The 19,932-nt window shown below is 34.4% G+C and overlaps 1 protein-coding gene across 1 annotated transcript; it reads right to left on the bottom strand.

Moving 5' to 3' along the window:
- Positions 1-2,506: 2,506 nt before the first annotated feature.
- Positions 2,507-6,863, bottom strand: LOC132643494 (signal recognition particle 14 kDa protein). The gene is made up of 4 exons (XM_060359929.1): positions 6,706-6,863; positions 5,479-5,572; positions 5,259-5,368; positions 2,507-2,957 (listed from the first exon to the last, which is right to left on the bottom strand). The coding sequence occupies exons 1-4, from the start codon at positions 6,706-6,708 to the stop codon at positions 2,787-2,789; spliced, it is 378 nt and encodes a 125-aa protein (XP_060215912.1). The 5' UTR covers positions 6,709-6,863; the 3' UTR covers positions 2,507-2,786.
- Positions 6,864-19,932: the final 13,069 nt, after the last annotated feature.

Below are 19,932 nucleotides of genomic sequence, written 5' to 3'. Positions count from 1 at the left end.
CTATTATCATATTATTCAAGCTTGAACTTAGAATTTTGAATGTCAATAAGTTTTATATCCTATGGATATTTGTAACTCAAATAAAGTTCAAACCAAAACCAGCTCAACACTAACGCTAGCAAAAGAAATTCAATTTACCACTAGGAATGACAATAATATTGGATATCTATTATTTAGTTTTGCATAATTAGTTTAGAGAGTGAAAATACATAACTTAAGTTTTTTTTTCTTTTTCATGTAACTAATACTTATTAGCCGTGTTTATTTTAGCATGACTTAGTATTTTTAGATTATGGTCATTTTCTTTATGGCTTGGTAATTAGCAATATTTATTTTAACCGATTTTATTAGTTTTTGTTGAATATTTTAATACAATGTTATCACTCTTTTTACATTTTGTGTTATTTTTTTAAGAAACACCTTAATTATATAGTTGCATCTTACTAGGACAGAAATATTTGAAGTAAAGTTATATGTATTGTATCAAGACTATTCCGGAAAAAAAAAATCCAAGAAAATCGAATAACCCGAGAAAACCCGAGATTGAAAAATCCAAATTTTATTGGTTTGATTTGGTGTATAAATTTAAAAACCTGACGCAATTGATTTGATTTGGTGTTTAAAAAATCCGAACCAACCCGATGCATGTACAGCCCTAATCCTAAGCATAATGCATCACCTTTTTAAGCTCTTAGATTACACGGCTGGGCCAACTGTCGAAACATCCTATTCAAAGCTATTTTTGGTCAGACAATCTGGATTTGCGAAGCAGAACACACAGAACAAAGGTGAAACAATTAATCACCAATTAACTTAAAATTTTAGGCGAAAGTAAGTTAAATCTTAAATCTGTAAGATTCAAAACATAAGAAGAAAACATTCTTCAAATTAAATCTAAACATAATCTTAAATCTAAATAACACTGATAATCAGAAAAGATGGGATAAAGAAAGGAGAAATGGCAAAAAAAACGTCACCTAACAACTCTACAGGCAACGCACTGACCAGGTACAGAGAAGAATGAAGCGACGAAGCAAAACGGGATACCTTTGAAATCAAAATTATGGAGATATCAGTCTGATGTAATCGTGAAGCTGGAGAACGTGTCAAAACAGAAAAAAATCGAAGAAATAGCAATTACATCTGAAATTCCGAAAATACCCTCCCGACCCTAAGCTCCTCCCGTTAGCGGCTTCTATATAAGTAGTAATCAGTGTTTTAAAAGGTGGGGGCGTAAGGCGGGGCGTTTTACATATGCCTCGACGAGGCGTAAGCCTCGAGGCACGGGGCGTAAGCCCCATGGGTATTTAATTTTTAGTATTTCTTAAAATAATATAATTATAATAAATATTTTTAAATTGGTAAAATTACATTAAAAAATAAAAAAAAAACTATAAATAAATGAAATATATATATATATATATATATATATATATATATATATATATATATATATATATATGTGTGTGTGTGTGTGTGTGTGTGTGTGTGTGTGTGTGTGTGAGCGCGCGCGCGCTTGATCCTCACAAAAAAATGATCAAATCAATCCATTATACACCGCTTATAACTTGTAATTATATATAACATAATTTTACAAGTATAAATAATACAATGAAATAAAAGCTATTATGAAATGCAAAACAATTCTAACATTTTAACTTTCAAACACGGAAAAAAACACAATTTCTTAAAACACTATTACTATCATATTATTCATTTTATCTCCCTATAAGCAAATAATCAATAAAATTTATCAATATTACAATTAAAACATAACTTCTTCATGAACAAAAAATAAAATTATATGATAATTCTGATACATAGGACTTATGACCAATGACAAGTGAAAATGTACAATTCCGCTATGTGTTTTTTTAAAAAAAAATTAAGTGATATTCACCCTCACGACGTTCTCAAATAGTAAATATCCAATACTACGACTTGTTAAATGAGTTACACCCAATCTGCTATTTCTATAGATGAAAAACTATTAAGTATCATTATTTTGTTAAACAATTATGAGGGTGAATTATTTTAATTAAGGAATTTAAAATATAATTTGTGTAAGAACTGTTAGGCGAGCCCTGGGCGTTGGGTGTTAGGCGTGTTTAGGGCGTACGGTTGAGCGCTTAGGGCGTAAGCCTCATAGGAACTAAGCCCCGCACGTTAGCCCCAGGGCGTTTTGCCACTGCCTTGCCCCGAGGCAAGCCCCGGGGCGAGTCCTGACACTGTCTTTTAAAACAATGGTAGTAATACACTTGTAGTAAACAAAATGTTCGATATCTCTACCAGATCACATCACTAATCACCAAAACATTCACAAGAAAATATGTCAGTCAAGATTAGAAGAAAACCCACCAAAAAAATGTGTATTTCATGACTTAATGGTTCTGGAACAGTCTAAAGACAGCAAAAATGTGGTTGAATAAGAACTACTACAAAACTATTTTATTCCGACAACCAAAAGTATATATAGATGCAACTGACGTTGAAGTAGGTAAGCAGATTACTCCAATTGGTTCCACTCTACTTTCAATTACCAAACCTGTAGTTCAAGAAATTAAAAATCAAGATTATGACAAAATTTCTTCAAATGTTCCATAATCCCAACAAGCTATTCAGGAAGTTTGCCTAATTCAAGGGAGACAAATGAGTAAAACACCTCCTTTCATCATTCTATGCCATTGGAGTTGTAATGCAGTTTCAGAATTGTCACCCAAAATGGGGTTCAAATCCTGCAACTCTATCCTAGAAACAAAATGGGGGATAAACCAAAGGACTAAAGTTCATGTAGAGGCCTTGGTAGCAGCAGATTTCTTTTTTGAATTTTCAGTCTTTTTGTCAGAATCAGCAGCTTTCCTCTTGTCCTTCCTCTCCCTCTTCTTCAGTGCAGTCAAGCGGGCCTTCAGCAAAATTGCATAAGATGCTTGGAAACGCTGGTGATCTTTTGCTCCAACCTGTTAGTCCAAGTGCATCATTAGCCACAAAAAGTTAAAACATCAAAACATAAATAATAATCATATAAACTACAAAAGCAACAAGCAAATCATGAATACAAATAAATGGCACCACCCATAAGGTGCTTGTGTTACAGATGTAATTGGTTTTCTTTCGTAGAGAACAATATTTTGGTTTAGGTTCTCTTTTTTTTTGGTATACGGCTTGTATATAAATTATTTACCTTATCAAAAAGAGCAACAAGCAAGACAGGAAAACACATAAAATGAAGAAAATTTAAGACAACTGAGGTAAAAACAACTTAAGTTGGTGTACTTGTCTCCATTATAGGATGTGGGGAGGCATTTAGGAAGTAAAACTGGAAAGGCTAGCTTAGCAGACATACCAGATCTATATTAAAGGGATTAATAACACATTCTTAGACAAATGACGAGCTGTTTCAGCCCAAACTTCATGCCATACATATGTACCATGTGGAAAACCTTGTCAACTTCTCAATTTCAAGAACAAACCAAAGTGTATTTGCATGTGCAGGTGAGCAAAATTCAGAACAGTGAAAAAATGGCAAACCCTCACAAACGCTTTCACTGCTACAAATATATTCTATGATGAATGCCACAAGAAATTTACACCAGGAACACCTAATCAGTACCTTCTGGATAGATTAAAATACAACTGGCTCATCAAGAAAAAACCTATACAAACCCAACATGTGAACTGAAGAGACGAACTGAACTACAACTTTCACGCTATTTTTAGCAGTGAAAGCTTGACGAACTTGACAATGTTTATATTTTGGGATGGTGATGACCTTAACCATGTTATTTTAACTCACAAACTCCATGCTAAAATCAACTGAAAAATACAGACCACTATCATATTCCAAGGCTCCAAGTTCTCCCGTTCCAACCTCAATTCTTCCTATGGGCCTTGACGATGAGTCGTCAAGGATTCTGATCTCCACTCCCACCTACTACCATCATACCCCGTCCAAAATAAACCAAAAAAAAAAAAATAGTAAACGAAGAAACACACTCACGTGCATATTAGAAATAAATTAACAAGCAAAACATGTGAGCTGCCCAACTGCAAGAATAAATATCTTGTACTCACTGGCCATATTTTATGTAATGGTATTTTATTCGAAATGGTGTTTAACATGTTTAGTTAGACCTTCTTTTTTAATCAAGTAATTAATAATAACAAGGCTAACTCGGCCATATACAAGAGGTATAGCGAAAAAGGGAAAACACTACAAAATATGATTCTTCCCAAAAGACACCCAATCCTCTATACAAATCCAATAGGCAATTACTTAGACTAAAGTCTTAGTGGTGTTCAAGTTCTCCGGTCAAATAGGGAAGGCCTTCCAACATTATTTTTGCCTCAACAGCAAAATACATAGATCCTTCAGAGCATTGATTTTGTTACTAGCAGGTACTTATCCAAACCCCACGTAAAGTCGCCCATGTGACCACTCACTCACTAGTAACTCCATTGTCCCCTGCTTCGGAAAACTTGTGCCAAAACGTAAACAAAATCAAGTTTTTGCTGTCAAATTTAGATGCTAGAAGCATCAGAAGCACCTGCAGATACTAGTCTACATCTGTCTTTTTAGTTATTACTTATTAGTAAGGAAAGATGTATAAGATTTCTAAAACCAGAACTATAGAATCACTTATGCATAAGTACTAGTAACTATACATTTTTCTCCACCAAGTAATGCTCAATCAATCTCCAGTTTTTCTTCCTTTGCTTGTTTTCTTTCTCCTTCCATCTTAATTTTTAAGTTGGACATCGTCAGAGGTAGTCAGGTAGTAGGGGAAAGAGATGATCAGAGGCATAAAATAAGTAGGAAGGAAAGTGTCTCTAGAATAATATAGTGTTTTTGTTTAATACGAGGAAGCAAAAATAAATTATCCCTTTAGGTGCCCTAATATTATATTACAAGCATATACGTTGACTATTAGTTATCAATCAGGTAAACAAGGACCGCAACTATCATTCTCTTTTCACCAAAAGGCTAACATCCCCTATTTGAAATTTCCTGCTCTCAATCTCAAAGATAAAGGCCAGGAGCTAGAATCTATCTAACTCGTATTTGCACGTCTAAACTTATGCTTAAGAATTAATTCATACGAGAAATTAACACTCTCAAATGTTCCTATCAGAGAACATAGTGTTTATCAACAAAGCAAAAAGAAAGGGAAAACGGGCAAGACTTGCAAAAAGAAGGCGTAACCACACTCCAATCAAAACTAAGCAATGGAAAGGGATAAAATACTTTCTACTGTGATTACCATTGTGGAAATATTCTTTTTCCCATCAGTTGCTCGGATGAGGCACTTAAATTCAATATTTTCGCCAGCTGTCTTCATCTTATTCCGTTGGGCTTTAGATTTATCAGAAGCTGTAGATACAAAGGACAAGATTGCTCATTTAGTATTTCAATCTACAGCTTTATCGTTAATCAATCATAACAACAAAATACAGAAAGACCAATGAAGACAGCAAACTCACAGTGTTTAAGAGTAACCCAAACAGAACCATGCTCAGTAGTTCGCTCAAACATACTTGTCAGTTCATTGAGAAATGGGTCTGGCTGTAATCGTACCTGACAAATTCAATTCAGATCAATAACTGTCAACTTATATTCTACCAAAAAGAAGGACAACCCCACTCCTTCAAACTCCCTAAAATAAGCAAAAGTACCATATAATTTCACAAATGTGAAGCACATTGAGCTCCACTATGTAAATTTGACATAACCAATGTGAGTTTGCATTATCAGTGCCGTTTCCTTTCACAACCGATTTTGAAGGAGGATAGATCCTATAGAATCCTATCCCAATTTTTCTTTTGCTAGGCCCATAACTAAAAAGCTCACTTTCTTATCATTATGAGGTTTATTCGAATATGAAATCCAATCTTGGAAATACAGCATCCCGGATAAAGAAAGAAAGGATAAGATAGGTCGATAACTTTAGTGCATGCTCAGGAGACCATCTAGGGATGAATTCAATGTGTAGAATTAGAGGATTCATGGAATTATGCTTATTTCCTAAGTTGCGCGGACTCTTCACTTTAGATGCCGCAAGCGTGTCGGATACTCCAAAAATACACTACTTTTGGAGTATCCGACACGCATACCTGATGACATTTTTGAAGAGTCCAAGCTACATAGCTTATTTCTACTCTGGCTATCAACCCATGTAATCCTTCCTCCTTTATCCAGTAAAAAGGAGGGTGATAACCAGAGTAAAAATATCGGATTCCACAAATTCTAACCCTACACATGAAATTCATGGTTACGTTCTGTCCTAAACACGTGCTACATCAATGTGCAATTTAATCAGTAAATGGGAAAGGGTTCCATCAAACCCAAACTAGTTTGGAACTGGGATGCAGTCAATTCAATCAACAACCACATTCGAACTCGCATTAACTACTGGAATTCAATTTACAATACATAATCACTCAAGAACACTAAGAATCTAACATGAATTTTGTAATCTACAAACCCCACAATCTCAGAAAAGAAACATAGCAAACTGGGGATCAAAACAAATCTCTAAACGGTTTAAACAAGAAAAAATTAACATCAATGTACAATTTATCAGAAAAACTAACACAGATATGTACCAATTCTTAATACAAAATATTATTTGAATTTCAGATTTGATTCAAAGAATTAAATAAAGGAGTAGTAAGATCAACTGATTTTGACGAATTGAAGTTTGGGCTTACCATTTTCGAAGCCCTTTGTGTTTTCGTGTCAAAATTTCAACAGCAGCAAAACCCAAACACAGCGCGATGAAGAGGAAGACGGAAAACAAGTGAGGTTTATAAATGGGTCAAAAGAAAAGCCTATGGGAAAACCGTAAAAATATATATATTTCTTGTCCTGCAAGGACCTAAAAAAATGAAGAAAATTAGCGAATTATGAGGAGAAAATAAGATAACTAACAATTACTAGGTAAAGATTAATTTAATAAAGTAAGTCTCACTTAATTCCTAAAACTTTAAGGGCTGGTTTGGTACGAGGGATAAATAATCTCGGGATTAAATTTGAGATGGGTTTATCACACGTTTGGTTGGGACAAAATCGCATTATAACTAATCTCGGGATTAGTTATCACAAGATTGTAGTGTTATTTTATCCCTGTGGGAGGACGGAATAACTAATCCCATGATAAGTTGTTTCTCAACCAAACGACCCCTAAAGGTTGGGAAATAATACCCCCACATACTTTTCGAATGAAACGATAACCCACTTGAACAATATATTTCAGTGAACTTGAAAATTTTAATACGAAAAAAGTATTACTATTTCCCCCCTCTCTCTCTTTTTTTTTTTTTTTGGATGTGAAATGTTTAATTCTATGAAATAAGGAGAAGTGGAAGGCTAGTTTTTGCCTTGATATTGCTACATATATAAGACTAGTTTGTTATCTTTATGGAGAAATGCCAGACCTTTTGTCGATCCAATTTGCTATCTCTACATATATAAGACTAGTTTGTTTAATTCTAATGTGATTGCATACTGCTTATTGCTATAAATACAAATATGAAATTATAAATTAAGGCAGCACATTCTAAGTTCTCTAACTACTGAAATTGAGATATTAACGATTGTGTCTGGTTGTAAGGCCTTTGATGATGTAAAACACATGATAAATTTTATGACCATGATCTTTTAAATGTTGTGAAATAATTAATTTTTTTCTATCATATATAACTAATATACCCTTACTCAAAATTCACATTGGGAAAAAAATGTTACAGCTTAGCTTACTTCCAAAGACTTGATTCTCCAAGCTATCCCACTGGCAAAAATTCTTAGACTAAAAGTTTGTTACCAATATTCATTACTAGAATAATGATCTTATACCAAGGAGTAAAAAGATATCAATAACCTTTTTCCTTGACTAAAATTGTAAATCTCACCGGAAAATATTGCTCAAGGGAGTATCGGTTTCAGATGTGAGGGGTTATTATCTTCTAACCCTTAAAGGTTAAGGAGGTTAAGTGAAACTCACTGTAATATAAAGATTATTTATGTATAAGATAATATTAAATTGTTATTTCATAAATAATAATATAAAAATAAATATGCGGTCAATCATAATATAGAAGAGTCGTTTGGTTGGCCCATTAGTTAGATAATTCATGTATGAAATTCTGCATAAATAATAATATTTTGATGCAACATAATAAAAATTAGTCTTATTTAAGAAAGTATTTGATCAATCGCATAACAAAAAGTAACATCCATATAATTAATGTAGTATTGGTGTGGTATATTAAGAAGAAGTAAGAAAAAATACCAAGTTTGAAACAAATAAGCTATTTATTTGACTATGTGGCAATTATCTGTTGAAAAATATCTGCTTTTGAAGCTAATTTTTCAAAAAAAAAATTACTCTCACGTGCCTAAAAAAGAGTAAGGTCTGCGTACACTCTACACTCCCCAAATTCTACTTGTGGGATTACACTGAATATGTCATTGTTGTTGTCGTTGTGCCTAAAAGAGAGTGCTTTCACGCTATTTGCCATGTAAGCCTTTAGGAGGGGTGAAGGCAATCAAAACACCATGTTCGGAGGGGTAATTAGGACCAACAATAGTACATGTGCTTACTAAACAAAACGTGTCAAGTTTAAAGGGGTCCAAAACTTTAAGCCTTAAATTTTACTATCTACGTTTACTTTGACTTGTCCGCTATATTAAATATAAATTTTCGCTTTTGCTTGTCCACTTCAGCATAGTCCTAGAAAAATAGTATTTTTTTATATTTTTCCTTAACATTAACTTCTCATTCCCCAAATTATTTCTCAAGTTCATTGAGAGACTATACACTAATAAATATTGGTATTATAATAAAATATCCACTTCATTTTTTTATAACAAGAGGAGTACAAATTTTTTGTGGATAAGTAAAAATGATGAGATTATCAAATATCTGATACCCCCTTCGTCGCAAAGTGAGTGTCATCTTAGCCACAAAAAAACATTGTTCAAAATAAGTGTCACCTTAGAAATTCAAGATAAAAAACGGTAGTTGTTTCCAACTATGCCCTTAGCATTAAAGAAGTAGCCCTCTGTTTTTTCCAGAAAGAAGCAGTATTCACTCAATTCTAAAAAAAAAAAAAAACATCTAATAAATAAGGGTGGTTTAGTAAACTCCACATTATAATTTGTATCTGTTAATTTCTTAATAGGACGTAATTTTTACTCAGATGACACTTATTTTGGGACGGAAGGAATATAAGTCCGTAGGTATTTCGCTATGGAAGTTTGTGCTTTTTGAACGCTTGTCAATTATTCTAAATCCTGAAGATAATATTGTAATGTGCCCTTTTTTCCTCCTCTCAGCGTCAAAAAGATTTTACTTGCACTATGTTTAACCAAAAAATAGAGGGAACATTTAAATTTATTTAGGGATTTAAAGGATACGTGATTTGTTTCCTTATCAGAGATGAAATAAATAATTAGCAGAAAAGAACGTGATATTAAGCAGATAAAATAATTGAAATAAATAATAATGAAATGATTAAGCCTAGTCTTGATTAATCCCCGGAGTAAATCTCTTGATGAGCTTTATCCGGTGGGAACAGTATCAAAGCTATAGCAATATTCTGGAGCAAAAGAATAACTTAAGAGGGTCAATTTAAATAGAAAAAGCTTGTAAGAATAAAGTATAGTATGTTGTATTCGATGATTACTTCAGAGCCAGAGAATCCCTTTTGTAGTACAACATACATCAGCCTTTTAATAGTAACCTAATAAATGCTGATAGTGACAATTTAATACTACTTTAATGTTGAATAATAATATTCGCTTCATATCCGGACCGACCGTATATAGCTATCATTATATTAATGACCCCGTGCTATTATCTTTGCAATTCTACTCTGGGTGCCTTCAGTGTTCCCTACCCGAATTAAATGAAGCAACGTACATCGCTTCATCGCCTTTTGTCACGCGTTCTAATAACATTTTGCCACGTGTAAAGCTATATTTTGCCATGTATACAGATAGTCCCCCCCACTTTCCGGTATAACGAAGTGAAACCGGAGAGTGGAATTGAAAACGTCACTGGATCCGCCACTTAATGGCGGGAAGATGAATCGACCCCTCGATTCATTCAACAACAAAAAAAGCAACTGCTAATTTTGAAGTTAATAACCTATTGCGAAGCGCCGGCAACCCTTCAGTCACCACGATTGACATAAAGTTGTCATTCATTGGAAGTTGTGTCCCTTTGAATGCCAAACGTTTCATCTTCCCACTTTAATTATAAATAAGGCAAGAAATCAGCCACCAAACTCAATCAAATCCTTTCTATTCTTAAAGCAAAACATTTCCTTCTTCAAAAATACTTCCTTATTCACTCATATCTTTTCCGTCTTCACCAAATTTCAACCATGTCGGATCATACTGACAATCCCTCGAAAAAGCTCCAGTTTCTCCTTCAAATCAAGAAATTGATTTGAATTCTCTTGTTGTTGACATTCTTCCTGCTGGGTTCAAATATCATGAGGACTTCAGTGATGTCGATCACCATCAAAGCGTTGAAGAGATTGAGTCATTTATCACCACTAATATTATCCCCAAAGTTCATGCAGATTGCAATTTTACTCTCGAAATTGCAATCACTGCCGTTAGTGATGGGGCCAAGATGAATCATCACTCGGATGGTTTTACCACTTTTTATACTTACCTTTTTACAATAGGCTTCAGTCTTCATATTCCACAAATAATTGAGGACTTCTGTCGCCGATACCGTGCATGCGTGGGACAAGTTGCTCTGTAAATCTGGTGCATTTTCCATTGTATCCAATTTTTGGCATATCAGGAGTATATTTTACCCTTGATCACCTGATGCACTTATACGCCCCTCAGTTTTTCGGGGAGGGCTAGTTCAGTTGTACCCCCGAGGAAGGCGCAGCCTGGTTAACCCTAAGGACGTTTTTGGTCGAGGTTGGCTCCATAGGTTTATCATGATCTGAACTAGTCACCTCCACCGGTTTGATCTTGAGCCCTTCTCGGAAGCCTGGAATCCCACTCGTGAGTCTTTTTCTTTCATTCATTTTCTTTTTGACACCGTTAATTATATTCATTTTACCCTTTCGTAATATTGTCATACTTTCGTACTTCTTTCTTCAGTGGTTCTCGTTGAGCCAGAGCTTATAGTCCGGATATTTGAATGGGTGGTAGCATTATTGAGTGCTTCTCCCAATTTGATTCGCTTCTAGAGGAACATGACGACTGACTGGTGGAGAGGGATGAACCATGGTGAGATGAACTTTCCATATCTCCTTTATCTTTGTTTCAGTCTCTCCTTCCCTATTTAAACACTTATGCAATTGCAGATCTTTCGGTTCGAAAACCTATTCCCCGGAGAATCCACACGCAGAAGGTTGCCCTGTCGAACATCATAAATGCTGCTTCTTCCAGTCAGAAACGCAAACCAAAAGATGTCTTTGTTTCTCCGGTGGGCATCTAAGTTACTCGGACTCGGGTGCTAGTGTCTGACACGGGTACGGATTGAAAGGTTGGATCTTTCATGATCTAAATTTTAGGATTCAGGGATACGGATCTAGGTACGGGTGCGGGGATACGGCAAAATAATAAATTAAAAATATAAATCTAAAAATATGCATAATTATGAGATATTATGTAAAATACTTACATGTAACTTGTGCCTTGTAGAGTGTAGTGACTGAGTCTTTTATTTATGAGGACCGAGGAGCCTATGCCTATCTCTCCAAAATGGCACGATTCATCAATTTTCCTACAACTCACACAACAAAGTATTAAAATAAGATATTATAAACCTATTGAAATCAAACAAATAAAACTTAAAAAATAGATATAGAGATATAAAGCAAATGAAATTATGAAACATACCTTTAGAAGTTTGAACTAAACAAACTAACAGAGAGTCAGGAGAGCCACAAGTCAAAAGTTTTAAATAATTAGCTATTCAAATTATGAAATTAAGTTAGTCAAATGACCACCAAAAGTGTTACACAAATTGCAAGTTCACAAACCAAAAATAAGTACATAACAAGCACATTTAAACTAATCTAGACTTGTCACTCAAGCCACTCTACATGAGTACATTCTATTCAAAGGTCGTCTTCCTCAATCTCTTCAATGGAAACTTCTTGCAGATCTTCAACTTCCTCTTCAAAGAAGATTCCTTCTAGTTGAGGTTCGTCTATTTACAATTCAACTAGACCATCGATACTTTCATCAATATTAAAATGATCTCCACCTATAATAACACCAAAATGAATTTAGAAGATTGTGAAAGAAACTTATCATGCTAAAAGAATTACTCAAGAAATATCAAATGATGGATATGTAGATATACCTTTATCCTAATATTTGGTTGGTCCACTTGTATATTTTTCCTTTCTTCGAGAGAGCAAGCGAAGATTATAATGCACAAACACTAAATCTCCGACTCTAGTGGTAGCTAGCTTGTTTCTCTTGATACTATGGATCAATGAAAAAGTGCTCCAATTCCTTTCACAACAAGATGAAGAAGCCGGTTGGGAAACCAATTTGTAAGCCAAACTTTGTAAAAGTGGAGCATTTACACCATGGTTAGCCCACCAAGATAGAGGCTCCTCATACCCCATAGCATCAAGCACATGAGGTTGACCAACGTAACCATTCTCACAACAAAATACCCCATACTCCAAAAAAGCTTGCTTTAAGTATTTTGGACCCTTAATCTTTCAAAGCATTGGACCCTATTTTGTAAATTCTCTATATCTTCATTAGGAGCTTGTCTTCTTATCCCATTACCTTCACCTCTAACCCACGATTCATGATAATATTTCAGAATCAATGAATGTACCATACTATGCAATGGAGTATTACTTTATTCCACCTAGCCAAAAGAATTGCATAAATGGTATCAAAAAAATTCGATTGGCCGGTAATAAGATCTTTCCCATCATGCTCAAATACAATCACCTTCACCTTTTTAATCATTGTATCCCACATATCATAAATAAGGTGAAATTTTGGACAATCAAGGTCGGCACTTCTAAACATGGACACAATTGGCTCCGTACACCTCAAAAAGTAAGCAACAGTATCCCACCATCTGTCATCCATCACAAGAGATTTTATGTCGTGTGCTTTAGCTTCAATTATATTAGCTCCCTTATAATTCTTCCATTCGTCATCCATCACCATTTTTTCCAATGACGATTTTACTGTTTTAATACGAGAAGTCATAATAATATGGGAAGCAAATCTTGTTTCCGCAACTTTCAACAAAGACAACTCCGAATGTTTTTGGAAAATGGCATATGCCATGTCATGATTCATGACAAAATTCTTTAAGCTACTCACTTGACCAATCAACTTTACTATCCATTTGCGATTATCGAAGTGAGTTGATTTGTCCGAAGGTTGGCACAAACTTTTCAAAGAAAGATTTAAACAATGAACGACACATGGTGTCCAAAATATGTGTGGAAAAGTTTTCTCAACAATAGAACCGGCAAGTTCATATTACTTGCACTATCGGTGATAACTTGGACAACATTTTTTGCATCGACGTCTCCTATGGCTTTAATAAACAACTTAGCAATATAGTCACCATCCTTGACAATCCCAGTAGAATTGATCGATTTCAGGAATATTGGTCCACCACTAGATGCTCCCATTATATTTATCAATGGTCGCCTTTTAATATCCAACCATCCATCCGGACAAATCAACAATCCTTTTCTTTTCCATGTATCTCTAATAGGTTGTAATTTTCTATTTATATTAGCCTTTTCTGAGGCCAAAAGACTCGTTCTTAACCTATTAAAAGTTGGTGGAACATAACCAGGTATAGGGTTCGCTGCCAAAAACTCTGAATACTCTTTAAAGTAAGGAGAAGTTGCAAATTAAATGATAAACCTAATCCATAGAACATACGAGCCGCCAACTTGTCGGCTTTGTTTCTGTTACATATGTTAAAAGATTTCTCCAGTGCTCTACCGGTTGAACCTTTTCTTTTTTTCGGCTGTAATAAATCCGAGCCTTCCGGTAGAGACACATAATCTGCTATTTTTCTTGCATTCTGCTGTGCATCTGATTTTTTCTTTTCAGCTTCTTCATTCTCCATCTTCAATGTTGCACATACTTCTTGACTACTCTCTCTACATACTGCAACCCCAAGACCCGATATCTTTAGAAGATGAGCTTTAACTTTAGAATATGAACCCGTGACTTGTTTATTGCAAAAACTACAAGACCACATTCTGTTTCCACCACCATTAGGAAGAACAAAAAGAACCTTTACATGATTCCATAAAGGTTTGTCATCAAAATCTGATCCAACACTTTTTGTTGGTCTTGAAATACCCTTTCCTTTGTGTTTCGTAGTTGTTGATGATGCCATTTTAACAGATATTGGATGAAAAAAATTCTGAAATTCTTTGGCTTTTGCGAGAAACAGAGGGTCGGATGAAGGGGAGAGAGAGAGAGAGAGAATAGTTCTTTTGTCTCTTTTCTTGGGCTTTTGGAGGGAAAGTCTGTGTAGAAAAGTCTTAAAGATATATTTTGGCTTTGCTGATAAGTTTCCTTTAAAAAAAAAAAGATAATTTGCTGTGAAGGGGCTTTGGCATAATGTTGACTTTTTTGACAAGAAATTTCCTTCCGACTCCCCTTTTCAATGAAATAGTACAAATGTTGCATTAATGAGATCTATACCCACTTGGTTTTATCATTTTAATTTGAAATATTTTTTAGTTATTATAATAGAAATATAATTATTATTAAAATTTCAAACCTCAAACCCCAATATAATAGTGTATATATCTTGTTATCAGTTAAATTAGTCTGATAAAGTCAATCGTTAGTTTCAGTTGAATATATAATTACATTTCAAGTATTTCTATAGTTCATAACTTGTACCGATAGGAAGAATCAAATGATTTAACAAGAATGGGATCCCTATATATATATATATATATATATATATATATATATATATATATATATATATATATATATATATATATATATATATATATATATATATATATATCTTGTTATCGGTTAAATTAGTCAGATAAAGTCAATCGTTAGTTTTAGTTGAATATATAATTACATTTCAAGTATTTCGATAGTTCATAACTTGTACTAATAGGAAGAATCAAATGATCTAACAAGACGAGATCCCTAATATCATAGTGTATATATCTTGTTATCGGTTAAATTAGTCAGATCAAGCCAATCGTTAGTTTCAGTTGAATATATAATTACATTTCAAGTATTTCGATAGTTCATAACTTGTACTGATAGGAAGAATCAAATGATCTAACAAGATGAGATCCCTAATATCACAGTGTATATATCTTGTTATAGGTTAAATCGGTCAGATCAAACCAATCGTTAGTTTCAGTTGAATATATAATTATATTTCAAGTATTTCGATAGTTCATAACTTGTACTGATAGGAAGAATCAAATGATCTAACAAGATGAGATCCCTAATATCATAGTGTATATATCTTGTTATAGGTTAAACCACTCAGATCAAGCCAATCGTTAGTTTCAGTTGAATATATAATTACATTTCAAGTATTTCGATAGTTCATAACTTGTACTGATAGGAAGAATCAAATGATCTAACAAGATGGGATCCCTAATAAAATAGTGTGTATATCTTGTTATTGGTTAAATTAGTTAGATTAAGTCAATTACTTTCAGTTGTATATATATACATTTCAAGTATTTTGATAGTTCGGAACTTGTACTGATAGGAAGAATCAAATGATCTAACAAGACGGTATCCCTAATATGATAGTGAATATATATCTTGTTATCTAATGATCTAACAAGACGAGTTTCCTACTCTAATTGATTAATGTGATTTGTCTGAAAGTTATATAATCTTAATCATTAATTAATTAATTATATTTCAAGTATTTAGATGGCTCAATATTAATTGGTGGTTATAATCAAATATACCATAACAATACAAGTCTTTGAATAATTCTAGTTAAATTTAACTAATATAAATTAAATTTTCTTAAATTCTCTAATTGTTGATTTAGTTATCTAAAATTCTCGACTATTCTTCATTGTCGTTTTTCTAAATATGTGTCATAACATAGCATATAGTGGAGAACAAAAGGGTCAATTTTATTCCGTAAAATTAATAAATTTAGCATAAATATAAATTAATTTGTCAAAAAATTAACATGCTAATTCCTCTTTTCTATGAGAAAAAAAATATTCATAAATAGCATAATTAGGTTAATTAATAAAATTTGTTTACTTAGAGCATATACTTATTTGTAATATATGTGAAGTTTATTTAAATGAAAAATGTGCCTTCAAATCATAGCATATACAATTATTTTTAATTTACAACTAAATAATTGTTTATTGTTTAGATTAAAACTCTAACTATTATTGGTACAATTCAAACTCTAATTTTAATTTTTACCAACTTAAACATCTTGAAGAGATAGTATATACTTCCTCTATTTCAATTTATTTGAACCTATTACTATTTGAGGAGTCTACGAGATCACTCTCTGACCACATTTTTCTTACATTTTTGCTAAATTATCTGAATTATAAATTATCATGACTTATAGTATTTTTCATGTAGTTTTTAAATATATAAATTTTAATTTTACAAACTTGAAAAGTCTATGTCAAATTTTATAGTCAAAGTTATAAAGTTTGACCCTCGTACTCCGAAAAGGCTCACATAAATTGAAACGGATGGAGTATAAGAGATCTCTATATGTAATGTTTATCTCATAATTACGGTAAAAAAATATTTATCTCATAAGTCATAAAGCAACGTGGTAGCAAAGGGTCAATTGAAATTAACAAGGGCTAATTAGCCTCGTCTTCGTCGTCTTCTTCTTCTTCTTCTTCTTCTTCCTCTTCTTCTTCTTTCTTTCTTTCTTTCTTTCTTTCTTTCTTTCTTTCTTTTTGTGTTCTTCGTCTTCTTCTCCAACAAAACGTATTCCATGTCTCTGTTTTTTTCCTCCCCAACACGAGACCCGTTCGATTCTTTCTTTCTTTCCTTTTGTGTTCTTCGTCTTCTTCTCCAACAAAACGTATTCCATGTCTCTGTTTTTTTCCTCCCCAACACGAGACCCGTTCGATCCCTCCCCAACACAATCCATTCTATCCACTTATCCTCAGCTTCCCTGCTTCTTAAAAGAACACCACAAGCTCTTGATTTCAGAAACCTGCAGCATGAACAAGAAGATTGACCAAGAAAAAAAATTCAAAGGAAACAAAAGGACTAGTATAAATTACTACATAGTAGCGGAATTGAAGGTGTTTCGCTTCCCATCCCTTCAAAATTTTACTTTGGGAAATCAAATCTCAACTTTTTCCCCAAAATTTTGATCAACACACCCGATCTCGATTGAACGGATCCGACACAGATACCATACCCTTACTTGTGTCGGTGTCGTGTCGACACGGGTACGGCACCGAAACTGCCGAGTCCGAGTAACTTAGATGGGCTTTGGTTTCAGGTTGCGCAGCCGTCGCTTGCTCATGAAAGCTTGGAGAAAGTTTCAACAAGACACCCCTCCCGGGGTAGTTCTTATTGATAATTATGAGGACATGCAAGCCGATGGCGCCCCGAGTCCATACCTGGTGATGCTAGCAAAGCGTCCGGAGAAGTCAGGACTCCTCCTGTCAACCAGCGTCGTCCTACTCCTCCGGTTAGCGAGCCATCGTAAAGAAGCTTTATTCCTCCTGTTAAAGTAGGGACCTCAGGTTCGTCTCCTCGCCTCAAGCCTCTGGTTGCTAGCCTGGAAGCCTCCTTGGCTCACCTCGCCAATTTATTCCTTCAGGTACCCATTCCATCACTTCTTCCGATCTTTTATGCCAGTCCCCAATATCTTCGAATAACCTCTTTGCAATTTATGCTTTTAAGGGACATGTTGCTGCTATCTCCATTTCTAATCTTGCACGCTCACTTGCTTCTTTCCATCAGGAGGTTAAGCTCCAGGAAGATAATGACCGTCTTCGGGCAGAAGTAGAAAGATTGCAGGCCGAGATCCAGGACTCTGATTCCCACCAGGCTTCTCTGAGGATGTTTTTGGAAGATGCAGCCAATTCATTGCGGGATCGGGAAAACTCTTTACAAACTATGACTTCCTCTTACGTAGGATTTCAGAACAAATCTGCCCGTCTTGAGGATGATTTAAACAATATCCGAGACCAGCTTCTTAGTGTTAAAATTTCCCGTGAACACTTGAGGGCCCGATGTCGAAAATTGCGACTCCATCGTGATTTAGCCATTCTCGAGACAAGGAGGGATACACTCGAAAAGTCAAGTGCTCCCGATCGATCTCCCAACGGTGCTTCTTGAAGCGATAATTGATTTGGAAGCTGCAGAGATGGCTCTCGAGGACATCCAGGACCCAGAGACAAACTAACCGGGAAGGTGAAGACTCCGAATCTCCTCCGGCTGCCGGGATTTCCCCAGACATCTAGCCCATGTACTTGTTCTAAACACCTGTAATTTTATTTCTTTTTCTTTTTTGAACACTTGACAATCCTTCAGTTATTTTCGCTTCTTAGGCTTCTTAAGAGGAAAACTGGATCCAAACTGCTGGACAGCAACCAAAGAAAAGAACATTTAAGAAGTTCAGCTAAAGAGGAGTAGATCTTGATGCTCTTCTCGATATATCAACCGATAAGATCTTTAAGCTACGGAGGAGTAAATGTTGATGCTCTTATCGATATGTCTACCGATGAGCTTGTTAAGCTTTTCCCTGCTAGTCCTTGCAGAAGGTTCCAGAGAGGTTTGAAGAGGAGGAGACTCATAGATTTAGAGGAGGGGACTTATAGAATTAATCTTGCCATAAAGGAATTCTTTGCAAAATATCCTTTTGTCATTGTCTTACCATAGTTATACAGGAAGAATTTTTCACTCTTATTCCGAGGATAATAGATGTTTTGAAGCAGACTAATCACCGGTCCGGTTGCATTTAATGGACGTCTTTTTGTTTTTGGCTAAAGTAGCATGAGTTTTGTTGCATTTTTGTCTATAATTTTGAGATTTAATGCAAAATAAATCGTAACTTATGTAAGTAATCGTTACTTACCCGGATATGCTATTTTTCCAAAGGCGTTCCCTTCACTACTTTTGCACACTCCGCCATAATTCTTCTGGTGAAATTATTTCTTTATTGGACTGCAAAATAATTTTATTGTTTGTTCGGGATGAGCTGTTTATTATTTTTTAAAGTTTACCTCGATAATCTTGGACTCAGTTGATTACGAGCTTGACTTTTCAAGATTAAACATCCAAGAGCCTGTATCAAGAACTTGACTTATTCGGGTTTTTATGCACAAATTTTTTCGAATTTGTCTTTTGTGAGGGTTCTTTTACCTTTATTTATGATTTGTTGATAGGGAATAAATCATCCGGTTTAATTTTCTTTGAATAAGGCCTTATAAATATGCTAATGAATCAGATGTCTCCGATTCATTTAGGCATTATTTGCTTTGAATGCAAACTTATCATTTCGTATACTACTTGGAAATAATTAACCATTCAGTCGATGTTTTGGGCTGAAAAGAGGTTTATTCAATCAGCACAATTCTTTTTTTGTTATGAGTCTGGCAATCTGAACAACAAGTTTATTGCAATTTATACTTTGACTTTGCATCTAGTACACAATCCCCAGCTCTTACAATATTTATCTTGAAAAATATTTGTAGACATGACTCTTGAGTCAATCAAAGTTTCTTGTAGCCATTCTCCTTGGAGTCTTTCTTGATATTTTCATCAAACTAAAAATTTTGACCATCATTCAGAGTGACATACTTGTTGCTGCCTCGTTAAAAAACCTTGTCGGAAAACGCTTATTCAATTGTTTAGGGATAAAAATCGATCGAAGGAAAAAGAGTGCAGCACGTGGTTTGTTTGGTCCTCCGAATCATTGTTATGTTCTTCTTTTGCTT

Source organism: Lycium barbarum, chromosome 1 (genome assembly GCF_019175385.1).
Source record: "Lycium barbarum isolate Lr01 chromosome 1, ASM1917538v2, whole genome shotgun sequence".
Lineage (NCBI taxonomy): Eukaryota > Viridiplantae > Streptophyta > Magnoliopsida > Solanales > Solanaceae > Lycium > Lycium barbarum.
The sequence above is the reverse complement of the archived record's forward strand: the minus strand, read 5'-3'. Positions and strand labels throughout refer to the sequence as shown.

What these genes read in the sequence shown, in the direction of transcription:
- LOC132643494 (XM_060359929.1), bottom strand. An exon ending in TTGGGTTACTCTTAAACACT is followed by an intron (nt 5,369 to 5,478) that starts GTGAGTTTGCTG and finishes TTGTATCTACAG; the next exon opens with CTTCTGATAAATCTAAAGCC. An exon ending in AAAAGAATATTTCCACAATG is followed by an intron (nt 2,958 to 5,258) that starts GTAATCACAGTA and finishes TTGGACTAACAG; the next exon opens with GTTGGAGCAAAAGATCACCA.